Source organism: Anoplopoma fimbria, chromosome 23, assembly GCF_027596085.1.
Source record: "Anoplopoma fimbria isolate UVic2021 breed Golden Eagle Sablefish chromosome 23, Afim_UVic_2022, whole genome shotgun sequence".
NCBI classification, from domain to species: domain Eukaryota; kingdom Metazoa; phylum Chordata; class Actinopteri; order Perciformes; family Anoplopomatidae; genus Anoplopoma; species Anoplopoma fimbria.
Genome location: NC_072471.1, coordinates 15584665 through 15597916, shown reverse-complemented (window position 1 = coordinate 15597916; position 13252 = coordinate 15584665). Strand labels below are relative to the sequence as shown.

General features: G+C 41.7%; 1 protein-coding gene across 1 annotated transcript; it reads right to left on the bottom strand.

Annotated features, from left to right (window-relative positions):
* Window positions 1–218: 218 nt before the first annotated feature.
* Window positions 219–9174, bottom strand: pfkfb3 (6-phosphofructo-2-kinase/fructose-2,6-biphosphatase 3). Its single transcript, XM_054624526.1, has 14 exons — window positions 8892–9174; window positions 6467–6595; window positions 6198–6294; window positions 6030–6096; window positions 5861–5935; window positions 5715–5771; window positions 5470–5594; window positions 5168–5375; window positions 4931–5077; window positions 4729–4833; window positions 4372–4501; window positions 4120–4247; window positions 3650–3838; window positions 219–1682 (listed from the first exon to the last, which is right to left on the bottom strand). The coding sequence occupies exons 1-14, from the start codon at window positions 8968–8970 to the stop codon at window positions 1629–1631; spliced, it is 1590 nt and encodes a 529-aa protein (XP_054480501.1). The 5' UTR covers window positions 8971–9174; the 3' UTR covers window positions 219–1628.
* Window positions 9175–13252: the final 4078 nt, after the last annotated feature.

Sequence of the window (13252 nt, the reverse complement as noted above, 5' to 3'; positions counted from 1 at the left end):
ACGCAGTCACTCATGATTTGCCTGATAAGCAGCGTGCTTCTCAGTGTGTGACTCATGAAACTTGCCAATGGGTGAGATAGTGAAGGCAGGAGTGCCAGGACACGCTGCGTACACTGCAGATTAACTCCGTAAAAGGAAACACGATAAGGGTGGACGTAATATGAATGTTGGACTTGGGCCAGTGAAAATAAGCAAACAACAACACTGTATACATTTTCCAGGAGTTAATTTATTGGTCCAGCAGATGCAAAATCAACTGTACAACATACTGTCCTCTCATGCATAGTCCTCAGATTAAAACAAGGTGCCTCTCGCTCTGAGCATCCAAAACTACATACAAATAAATAAAGAATATAATAAAACAGTTTTTACAAAAAACAAATTTTCAAGTATCTCGAGCGAAAAATGTTAACAAAAGTTTTACTGAGAGAGGTGAGCAGCAGCTACGTTCCCCATAGACCTTGCCTTCCATTAGTACAAAAATACTTCTACGCGCACATTTTCATTAAAAGACTCCCAAGGAAGTAATCTCCCATGCAGTTATACTGTATGTACACTCACATTTACAAATACATTATTATTAACAGCACACATTGTTATAACAAAAATATAGGTGCTTACATCTGTGCGTAGCATGACAGCAAAAGGTCATCAAGGGAAATTAACTTGAAAATTAAGAACTCTGTCAAATGAAACTACACACTTAAAAATAAATATTCAAACTGTAAAAAGTAAAATATCGACGATGATATGTGGAGTTATTAGGTTAAACGTGGTGGCCCTTCTCGAGCAAACGATTCCAGAGAAATGGCAAGAGAAGCGGCGTCAGGCTTGCAAAGCAAGCACTACAGGCACTCTACGGCAAAAAAAATCACCTTCATACCGTAACATGAAAAATACATAGTGAGACAAAAACAAATAAAAAAATGTATCCCAACTGTGCAAAATAATTGCTTATTTTATAGTGTCAAATAACAAAGGATTAAATCATATAGTCTTCTTTTGCACACATTTTAGAAGAAAGAAATGTGCATTAAAAACAAAAGTGCTTCCGAAGAAGTGCCAAAGAGTTTACAATGTAAACCAAAATCGATATCCTTTTTTTTTTTTAAATAACAGTGCAATCATAACTTAAAAAAAAGAATGGGCTGAAAGAATTGACCTTGGCGTGAGGGTTGGTCTTTGGTCTCTCCAAAATAATAAACCAGTAGAAATTGGTTTTCCCAGAGAGCCATCTGAGCTGTCAGATGTAACGGGAATGACTGTCGATTCAAACGAGTCACAGCTCTCCTCTTTCAGTCTGAATAAATTATACACGTGACGTTAAAGGTTTCCCAGAAAACACAGAAATAAAATTTCTGACAATGGCAAGAAAGGGAGAATTTAAGAGTCTTGCTTCGTAATGACATGTCTTTGAACAGAAATATCTGATAGGACAGCAATACAATTATCATGATCCTTTTTGAAGAATAAAAAGAACGGTTATTTGTGTCCTTAGCTGATAAAACATTTAAAATAAAATTTGAAAAATAACTTTGATTTAACTCCTCCTTGTTTTACGTTCAGTGAGCCTTTGTCAGCGATCCACTTTCCGTCCTTTTGAGCCACGTGACAACATCGGTGCATTTCTATTGGCAGGGCTGCAGGACGTCACGGAGGCCAGATGAGTTTCTCCTCAGGTTCTGTAAGCACAAAACAAAAAAGACACAACAGCAACGTTAACGCTTTAGACGTCTTCTGTATTGTGGCAACTATGGACTACGTAACACATAATATTTGGCTGCCAGAAGTTCAACCACAACACAACACAAATATCCTCTGGGCTGTAGTGTCATTCCTAAACCGCAATTCCATCACTTGTGTTTTTCCTCGGATATTTTTAGAGGGTGTGAAAACTACCACTGAGTTCATGAGTATGTGAACAGGTTGCTGTGGCTGATTGAGTGTGTGTGTGTGTGTGTGTGTGTGTGTGTGTGTGTGTGTGTGTGTGTGTGTGTGTGTGTGTGTGTGTGTACAGAGTTAATCCTTAGGTGATTATAAAGGAAGCTGACAAGATCCTCACACACCCAACAGCGTTAACAATGCATTTCCAACGCGCCAGCAAAAAGAGCACAGACATGCCATTTCATGTCGGCTAATTAATACGTTGCATTTATCTGCTGACATGAGAACTATTCGTTTGATCATGGTAGAGGCGTATTTGTAGTCAAAGCTGATGTCATTATCACAAGAAATAGAAAAGTGAAATTTGGTAGATATTTAGTAGCAGTCAACAGCTGTTTTTCTAAAATTGTTCATCAATTAAATAAAAAAAATGTCAGTTTGTTTCTTTGTGGAAAGTGATTTTATGACTGACCCTTTTAGTTTAGCTTGTGAATATTGTTAGCTTGTTAACACATTTGATTAGCACAAAACAAGCACATATTGGAAGCTAGCTTTAGCATGTTACATTTGTGTCTTCGCTAAATGTGCCTGATGTCTATTTTTTTAGGCTATAATATAATAGTTTGGCCCTCCTACAATGTCCTAAATGTCCATCACAAAAAACTATGTTTGCTTTTGTTTGATATAACCAACAATACTTTAAATTTAGCTTCTGAATATTGTCTGTCTGTTAGCGCGCTAACAAGCTAACTGTTAACATATTTGACTAGCACAAAACAAGCACATCTAGTGGCAGCTAGCTTTAGTCTGTTACATTTGAGTCTTTGCTAAATGAGCCTGCTGGCTGGTTAGTTATTAGTTTGATTGAAAATCTCCTCTTGTGGAGGAGTATAAACTAAAGAGTTAATTGTGCCGCAGTAATCTGGTTTAGTCTGGTTGACAGATATTCATCTGAAGTTATTAGTGTCAGATGAGGCTGCTGGCAGAACTACAGTATGAAGCAACTGCAAAGCCTCTACAGTGTGTTTACCTTTGAGAGACTAAGCGTGAAACCACTGTCAGATATGGGAGGATTGTTCGTGTTGAAGTGGGACACTACGGGCCAAAAATAAACCAAAAATAGTAACAAAAACAGGACAATCTGCATGAGTCAGCGTAGAACAACAAAGCAATTGTGGTGACGACAAAACAACATCTGCAGGAATGTAAGCTGGGGAGTGAGGGTTCCCAGGAACAAATAAAACAGAAACATGCTGGGTTTTTTTTTTAGCTGTCCTTCAGTTAAGTGAACACAATGTAAAAGAGGATAAAGTGACAGGAAGAGAGTGGAGGGATGAGATAGTAAAAAAAAAATAGTAAAAAAACAGTGAGAAAGCCAGACATACTAGAAGTGAGCGAATACTTACAGGCAAACTTTGCCCAGCCAGTGCTGTAAGGTGCAGAGGAGGAGGCAGCAGAGCAAAAGAGGACAGGAAACAAGTAAGTGAACATACATGCAGTCTATACAGAGAGGAAACAGATGAAGGAAATGGTTTTGAAGCGTCTCGTGATGTCCTATATGCTGTTCAGAATGTTTTCCCTCCTGATAATAAGGGAGTTCTTGGTAGAAACATGAACCTCTTCCAAAATGGTCTAATTGGGCATCAGCTTCTAGTGACTTGAGTCTAAATAATTTGGTTTTGGAAGAAACCCTTATCAGTTATTCCTAGTAACTCTAAATATGGAATGCTATGAAATAAAATGAGAGTGTTTATTAGAAAGCTACCTGTCCGGCCAGGGCGAGGGGGAGGTGTGAGGGGCTGCAGAGTGCCAGCGAGGCTACGGATGGCGGCACCTCCTGGATGGGAGCCTCGTCCAGATCGTCAATGCGAGGTTTCTTGATGTTTGACTCGGGGCTGGTCAGAGGAGTCACACTGTTCCGCCGGATCAAGGTGCCAGGACCCCTCCTCACCTCCTGCAGGGTCAGAAATATTAAGACACTTAAGACTGAGAAACAAAGTGGCGTTTGGAAGTATTGTAGACACGTCGTTATCTTTATAAAAGAGAGCAGATTAATGTGCGGTTTGTGGGTGGTTTAATGTAAAGAGCTATTGATCTCCAAGAACGTAATAGTGGCCCAAGTTATATCAAGTTCTTTACAACTTTTTTCTGTTCTAATGAACCGTCCACACAGGATGTGATTGACTTCAGTTCTGTGGAGGCGACATTTCCAGTAATCAGTTTATCAAGCATTACCTCCGGTCTGTCTCTGTGGGTGTTCACCGCCTCCACATTCAGAGAGATGGACTCCACCTTGCACCCGTAGGCGACCGGGGTGAGCTTCAGCACTGTGTGGAGGGGACACTTCAGGTAGGGCATCTCCTCTGGAACAACAAAAGGAGAGGAAAAACATAGACGTGAACACAGATGCATCAGATTGGAGTAGGGTGAATCTGTTTCCAGATTATGACACAAAATCAGAGGGTTTATTGGACTTGAAGTACCCACCTGCACTCTTATCCAGGAAGTAGGCCAGCAGGCAGCGCATGACGGCCTGGTGGCAGATAACCAGGACGTTCTCTTGCCTCTCCAGGTCCATGATGACCGGCTCCACCCGCTGGACCAGGTCCTGGTAGGACTGCAATCAGGATCGAAGAGGGGGGTTGTTGATTATTGTATCAAATACCTCGTAAGCAGGGTTGCATTCTTAAATCTAAAATGATAAACTGGATTATTTAGCTAAATAATGGAATCATAGTTGTAATTATTCATTTTAAAAGAAGAAGGCAGATGACAAAAATCTAAATAAATGCTCTGTATTTTAGGTTTGCTAGAGTGGGGGTGTCCAGTGGACTATGTGTGTACCTCTCCAGCAGGGTAGCGATAGTAGTATTTATCTTCATCTCTCAAAGCAAACTCATCCGGGAATTTCAACTTCATCTCGTCGTAAGTCATCTCTTCACACATCCCCTAAAAAGAACGAAAAATAAGTATAATATTTCAGTTTGGCAACATCTTACGTAGTTGTGTGATGCGCTGTAATATTGTGCGTTAGTGTGATGCTCACAGCGTCTATCTCGTTGAGAGCCTTCCACTGTTCGTACGGGACTCCCAGGTGCTCCGCGGTCTCGATGCTGCGACATAGCTGGCTGGTCCAAACCTTCAGATCCGTCAGCTGCTGCTCCTCCACAAACCGGGCCAGGGCAGATGAAAACTACAGCGGGAAGAGAACTGTATTTAGCACCTGAAGTTTATCGATTATGTTCAAAATCTATTTTACGGTTCCTTCTGCGGCTGTTCGTACCTGTTTGCCCCGCGGCGAGAGGCCTGAGTCACCGCCCAGCCGCCCCTCCACGTTGTCGGTGCTCTCTCCGTGCCGACACAGGTAGATGGTGCGGGGCTGGACGTGGATGTTCATCAGGTAGTAGACGATCTTACTCTGGATGTGATCCTGGATCCGGTTGACGAGGAAACGCCGACCCACGTCTATCACTTTGATGAAGGAGAAATCCCTGGAGGAACCAACAGGATGTGGTGAGCGATTCATTTTGCGAGTTTGTATTTGATATTGCAGACGTCCTGACAAAACCAATGCTTATCATTTACCTGTCGTACTGATCGGGGTCCAGAGGTTGGTAGCTGGTTTTGTAGCATTCAATTCTCCTCTGGAAATCCAACATGGCGTCGTTCTTGTTGCAGTCCCGGTAGTCGGGGCACGACACCTTCACTTCCTGCGCAGGGAGGAAGATTGTCAGACGGCAAACAACACGCCTGATCCCAGAGAGTTACAATCATTTCATGTCATTTCAAACAGCGCCAGAGTCCATTGTGATGTCATGATTATGACTCACCATGATGTTTGAGGCGATGACGCTGGGATCGTCGCACATGGACTCGATGAAAAAGATCTGGGCACAGAAAGGATAAGTGGTTAAAAGCTGCCGAATTGTCTATGATGTCATGCCTTTACTCCTCAGGTCGCCATAGTAACACTAACCTTGAAGTCGTTCTCGCCGCCAAACTGGAGGATCATGTCTCGCCTTTCTCTTGTCGTGTTTGTGGCATCAAACACCTGAAGAGGGACATGCAACAGTATTGTAAGACGATGGGTTTTCATTCGGACAAACTTTTAAAAAAAGCGCAACATGCATGATGGGAAAACTCACCGCTACTTGGCCTCCCTCGTCCTTCAAATACGACTTGACATCCCTCAAGGCTGCTAAGGCACATTGTCTAAAAAGAGGGACAGCGATTTCATTTTGTGTTATTGATAAGGAATAAACAGTTGATTACTTGAATTGTGCACATGTACTTTGTGTTTGTGTTGAACTCACTGCCTGATTTTCACGGCACACTCGTTATCGGGCTTGAAGAAGTCATAGGAGCTGTAGTTCTTGACCGCCTCCCTGCGGTACTCCCCCACGTTAAAGACTACAAAACACACAGAAGAAGCAGCAACAAGCATGAACACGATGTCCTGGAGGGAGAAACATGACTCGATGCTGCCGGGGCAAAACACTTTGAGGAACAGAGTGACGCCCTGTAACTGATAATGTACTGAACACACTGTGCGCATTTATTTGTGTGCCTGTGTTCGTGTTACCTTTGGTGGGCATTCCGATCCAGTTGAGGTAGCGGGTGAGTTTCTTGGACATGTACGTCTTGCCTCGAGCCGGAAGACCCACCATGACGATGACAGTGGGGGGGTTGGCGAAGTGAGGGGCGCCGGCCGCTACAGAGAAGGACGGCAAGGAGAGGGAATGTGTTAATACAACGGTGCCTGTTTACGAAGCTGAAAAAACGGAGTAAACATCTTTCTTAACGAGTCCGCGAAGGAGCAGAGGAAAGTACAGAATCAACATCTTGAATTTACATCTTGTGCTCTGCAACCTGAGAGGGCCCATCCCCCGGCTGCCACAAATACCAACCCGTCACCAAGGGTCGCAAACCAGCATGAATCTGTTTATTGAAACAACCTCTAATCTCCATTTCCCTCCATGCCGACACACTCCCAGCAGGCACATGGATGTCTGCTTTCACCTTTTACTTCCACCTCTGACCCACTTATGTCCACTCTGAACGGACTTGCACGACCAAGAAGTTGTTTTCACTTGACCAAATATACTGTAACCCTCACCCCTGAGAGAATTTATGTCAAATGATATGTGGCTGCAGGTTGATTGACGTTGCATTAGATTTACAAAGTGGGTGGCCGGGCAGAGGAATGCAGGGCGTTGATACTACATGGAAAGTATGTACTGTACTAGATTACTGTCGAAGAATGAAGCAGTGAATACTTGTCATGTCACATTTCCTCAGCTTCAGAGCGATCACGCAACGCCCAATAGCGCCCTGAGAGCTCATTAATACTTGCTAATCTTGTTTACATAACAGAAGAGCCACGTTGCTTAAACTGAAAATCGGATCACACTCTTTGTCGAGCCTCGGACATCTGGTTCATCACCCCATCACCTCCCTGCTCTCCTCTCACCCATCTCCACCTCACCTACTGCACAACATCCCACCTATGTGCCTCAAATAGCCATCACAGCTCTTTCCACGTCTCCTCATTATTGAAAATATGAAGGACACATTTGATCAAGGTCTCAGTTTAGACTGATCAAACTCAGATATCTATTATTTGTAGTATTTGTTTACTGCATCCTATTCATAGTAGTTTGTAGCACTTATTGTATTCGTATTAGTCTGTTGCAATTATTGTTTTCGTAGTAATCTGCCTCTGCACTATACTTTTGCTCTGGTTTATGCTTTAAGATGCTTGTTTAAGAAAGGAGATGCACTTATGACTTCTGGTGACTAGTAGTTCTCTTTAACACCTATGTTGAATACACTTCCTGTAAGTCGCTTTGGATAAAAGCGTCTGCTAAATGACTGTAATGTAATGTAATATCTGAATGAGATCTTAGGCACATGTGAGTTAGGGGCAGCAGAGTAAAGTGACCAGTGTGACTCAACATGTGCAGCTACTCTGTCTGAACACAATCGTGTCAGTCTTGATAAAGAAGTCCCTTCTGGCTCACATCTTCCTCCCATTAGACTTGAATCCCACAGCTGTACAAACACTAACATGGGCGACTGTGCCGTAGTGGAGAGCAAGGTAGTTCTCCAATCAGAGGGTCGGTGGTTCGATACCCGGCTTCGGCAGTCGATGTGTCCTTGGGCAAGACACTTAACCCCAAGTTGCTCCTGAAGGCTTGCCATCGGTGTGGACTGGATGTTGCATGAATGTTAGTTAGAGTCTGATGGTGGCACCTTGCATGGTAGCCTGTCATCAGTGTGTGAATGGGTGAATGATATGTAATATACTACTGACTGTAAGTCGCTTTGGATAAAAGCGTCTGCTAAATGACTGTAATGTAATGTAATGTAATGTAACATGAGCCCTGGTCCCTCAGCAGTAACCTCTCTTCCCCGTGGTCTCTGAGAGCAAGAGGATCGCGCCATGAACACGCGTTGCCGGCCGACCAATTAGAAAACGTTTGGCGCTTTCAAAGAAGCACCGAGAGCAGAGAGGTTGCAGAGGCACTGCGGTAACCATGGCAACCGGAACTCCCGTCAGGGCCGGGGACGTGCCGAGCGTGCTGATGGAGAACCTCCTGATGGAGAACCTCCTGATGGAGAACCTCCGACCAACGGACCGTCAAAGGACCGGCGTAGGACACGTGGTGTACCACGGCGCGACTACGGGAAGGTAAGAAGGACATTTTAATGAAAATGTCGAATAAATTGTCGTTTGCGTCTCTAGAAACGCGCCATGTGTTTAAACACACACACACACACACACACACACACACACACACACACACACACACACACACACACGTAACACACTGTCCAAAACAGCGATGTCATATTATGAACGCTTTAAATCCATATACAAGTATTTATTATTCCGTTTTGTAGGGGTAGACAATGACACACCCATTAATAACACTGGGACTATGATTATTTAGCAATACTTTAACAGAGAAAACACCGAACAGCACACACACGTAATGGGGTTTTACCTCTACGGGGAGCCGGCTTGTCATCCTTGGTGGGCACCCAGATCTTTTGGATCCTGTTCTGGGTCAGCTCTCTGGGCATCCCTTCACGACTGAGGGAGAACCGATGACAGGACGGTGACGGTGACGGTGACGGTGGTTGTCTGAGCAAAAGCCTGGTCCGTTCAGGTGAAATGTTCTCAGCTCCTCTCAGTGTCCACAGATTGCGTTGAGTCGGTTTAATCTGCCGGTGTGCGGCACACAGACGCTATTTAACCCCGCCCGCCCGGCCGAGACAACGTGACCGCGGTGACGAAAGCCAACACACATCCAGAGACAGCGCCTCTCTGTGGCGGTGATGCAGTGATGCAGTGATACAGTGATACCCTCATGTGATGATAATGTTTCATGTAGTATAATATAGCGTGCACGTTATTTGTATTAAGTATGATAGTGCCTCATTTTTTTAAATTTTATTTTATTAATAGTAATAGCCGAAATAACCTATATTGAGTCTATATTAATATTGTATTTGTTTACTGCACTTATCCTATTCGTAGTAGTTTGTAGCACTTATTATATTCGTATTAGTCTGTTGCAATTATTGTTTTGGTAGTAACTTGCCTCTGCACTATACTTTTGCTCTGGTTTATGCTTTAAGATGCTTGTTTAAGAAAGGAGATGCACTTATGACTTCTGGTGACTAGTAGTTCTCTTGAATACCTATGTTGAATACACTTTGGATAAAAGCGTCTGCTAAATGACTGTAATGTAATGTAATGTAATTTAATTATCAATTGTATTGTTGTCATTTTAAATGTATTGATTTTCAAACTTTTTAAAAGCAACTTGTTTGTTTTTTAGCAGTAGTCATATGATGTTTTTTTTTTTATATATATATATTCTAAATTGGATATGTCTCGATAAAGTTATTGACAGTTGAATAAAAGTGGAGTTGTTTGTAATATCCCTGTGTATGTGCATTTCATCCACGGCTGCCTGCTCCCTCAGCATAACCCCCCCTGCTCTGAGATGAAACCCGGAGGAAACGTGCAGAGTGTCACATCACCTCACCCTGCTTCCTCCTCACACTGGGCTGTCCCATTGAGTCATACTGGGCATGATCATTATATATGCAACGATTTGTACTAAAGACTTCTGAAGGGAAATGTTGAAGCAGGACCAGACTCCCTTGGATGAATCAAATCAAAAATATGCTACATATACAGTTTCTCTAAAAATGCACCAAAAGAGTGGATTTTAATAAACTATATTTAAGCCAATTTAAATCGGTTTTTTTTTTATTTACAGTGTATGTGTGCAACCCTCTACAGAATCCAGGCTGAGACTAATTATAACAGCTGGCTGAGCTTCTGCTGGTTTGCAGTTTCATGCTGAACCCTATGCCACCAGGCTGCAAATGGAGACACACGCACACACATTTCATCACATTATCACCTTGCAATATTTTTCAAACACAATATAAAAGGTTAAAGCTTTCTGACATTCAGTGAATAATAATCGAATAAATCTGTTATTTGCAAGTAACTAAAAGTGATAAATGATGCTCGTAACTGACTTTAATATGACCTCATTCCCTTTGCACTTGTATTTTTCTCTTTATATTAACATTCTGTGAAGCACTTTGAAACCTCTTCAAAAAGTGCATACTGTATAGGATCAATATTTACTCATTTAACAATAAGTGACTGATACACTTTTTCTGACTACATAGATAGATAGATATTTCTTTATTTTCGTGTCATGCACAAAAACGTGCCCAACCCTCATGGGTTTACAAGACACCATACAGTACAGCTGCAGTGGATCCACATCTCGTCAGGTCACATTTGATTACAAGATGACATGTTGCTTCACCGCTCCATCTTAAACAAAACACTGCTACAAAGAAGGTTCCTTTCCGAAAACACAACTCAAGTTTTTCGTTAATCATCCAGCCAAAAGAAATCAACATAAATGGAAGTCATTTTACTGAAGAGGACATCCCTTATGTCCTCGTAAACAGGACAGTAAAACAAAAAGTGCATCTCATTTTCAATCTCACACTACAACAGTAATGTGTATTCCCTACAGTAGATTTCACACTGTAAAAAAAGGTATGCAATGTGAAATTCCTCTGTTGCCTCAGTTTGGATTTTTTTTTTTTTTGTCATTTGGAAAGCTCTCCAACCTTTCCCCCACAACCTAATGCGTTATGGCTCACCTACTAACATCCTGTTTATTTAACTGGATTTATTAATCAGAGTGACAAACTATTTCCTGGCCACCAGGAGAAAGAAAAAGAATGCAGGAAGGATAAAGTTAATAGGAACCCAGAAGCAGTTTCCCTGTTTTAATACAAAAAGATTATCACCTTATTTTAACCTACAGTAAACCTCCTATCTTATTCTATCTTGTTCTCTTATGCACATTCAATTCACATATTTTGCAAATGTGGAGAGTTTGAGAGTGATTTAGATTGTATTTTGTCTCAAGAGGATAAACTGCCTGTTCGTCTTGTCCAACTTTCCCTAAAAATAACTGTGAATCGAAATGGGGCCTGGCTGAGTACAAGGTAATTAAAATATTATTTGTGATGACAACACTTGATTAAGTCTTTAGTCTGTAATGAAATGTACTTTGATTGACTTCTCTCTCTCTCAACACAAAATCGTTCCTGGTTTGGAAGCGTTTAGAACGGAATATACACTTTATATATACTTACTTACTTTAAATCCCACTGACATGTGGAAAGTCAGGAGACTTTTATAGCATTAGTTGTTCATTAAAAGAAGTATATTAATTTCATGGCTGTCTAATAGCCTAACCCTGAATCATTAGCCAGCAGGCCTGGGATCCAAAGAGATCGGACTATGAGTCATTTCACTGATATATAACAATCACAATCTCCCCTTGTTTTTTGTTTTGTTCATGCCAGTTTATGACGTTAATGTTCCAGTACCTTCTTACATCTTCAACTATACAACACAGTAACACAGTGGGCAACATTCACTATGTGCTCTCTATTGCATCTGATAAATGTCCCGAAATAGAATGAGTCTGTTGGGACTTTTAAAAGTAAAAGAACTGCACATTTACACAGATTGTTTCCAACCATCACCAATCTATCACCACATTCCGGTAAGCAGGACAGGGATGGAGAAGGGTTACAATATATACAGTATTTTCCAGTGGAAACTAGGTACAACTTTGAGGTACTATGAGGTAATATTTGAGGTACTATGAGGTAATATTTCCATGGTACGCTACTTTACACGTCTACTCCACTACATTTTACAGGGAAATATTGTATTTTCTTTCTCCGTTACATTTATTGGGCAGCTTTAGTAAACAGATATTTTCACATTAAAAAACATATTATAGGCTTATCAAATATAATACATTGTTTTAACAGGTAGTTGTCAGCTGTTCCACCAAAGGGAACCTCACAGATGGCCTCATTTAAATAACTGTTCAAGAAGAGGTCAAAGTATAATTTAACAATGAAAGCAATAATTAGTTTAAAGCCCCAAAAAATAAATAAAAAAAGGACTTTGTTCTTTCTTCTCTCATACTATAATAATCAAATCACAACCCCTTAGATTGACCTTGGGACCCTTTGGAGAGTAACTGTATATAAACTGGTTAAAGCAGTTGCTCCTCATCGATGGGCTGCAACAGTAAAACTCTTCTAAAGCATAGATGCACCAGTAATAACACGCTTATATATGATATTGTATCAGTCACTGTGGCAATTTTAAATGGTGGTGAATATTTTTTCCTAATGTTTAGCTAGTTATAAATGCATTCCATTAGTTTAGAGAGAAACATATGCAAAGTGATACAAGGTGGAAGAGATAATCAGTTTGCTGCATTCACCAGCCAAACGTGACCTCTCGACCTCGTCTCAAGTCTCACCGGCTGGTATGTAGGCCAGGGTTAAGTATACCGCTGACAACCAATCACAGTACTCCGCTCCACTGTGCACGATCAGGACACGCTCTCAGCATCGCTTTCACGCCTGGTTCCTACATTTGAGCACACACACACACACACACACACACACACACACACACACACACACACACACACACACACACACACACACACACACACACACACACACACACACACACACACACACACACACACACACACACACACACACACACACACACGCACACGCACACGCAGCTACTACTACAGGCCCGACTGTTGACATAACAAACCTGATATCGACCCTGAAACCCAATAAGCGTGTCAGTGATTTTGCTTGTTCTCGTTTTATATTTAATTCAAACTCACGTAAAGGAATTTTGTGTCTTGTAACCTGGCTGCATCAGCTGGTCGTTTTAAAGTAGCAGGAAGAAGATGAGATGCATTCT

What these genes read in the sequence shown, in the direction of transcription:
- pfkfb3 (XM_054624526.1), bottom strand. Translation starts at nt 8,970, where the DNA reads ATGCCCAGAGAGCTGACCCAGAACAGGATCCAAAAGATCTGGGTGCCC. An exon ending in TGTGCCGTGAAAATCAGGCA is followed by an intron (nt 6,097 to 6,197) that starts GTGAGTTCAACA and finishes CCCTCTTTTTAG; the next exon opens with ACAATGTGCCTTAGCAGCCT. An exon ending in CTCTCAACGAGATAGACGCT is followed by an intron (nt 4,834 to 4,930) that starts GTGAGCATCACA and finishes CGTTCTTTTTAG; the next exon opens with GGGATGTGTGAAGAGATGAC.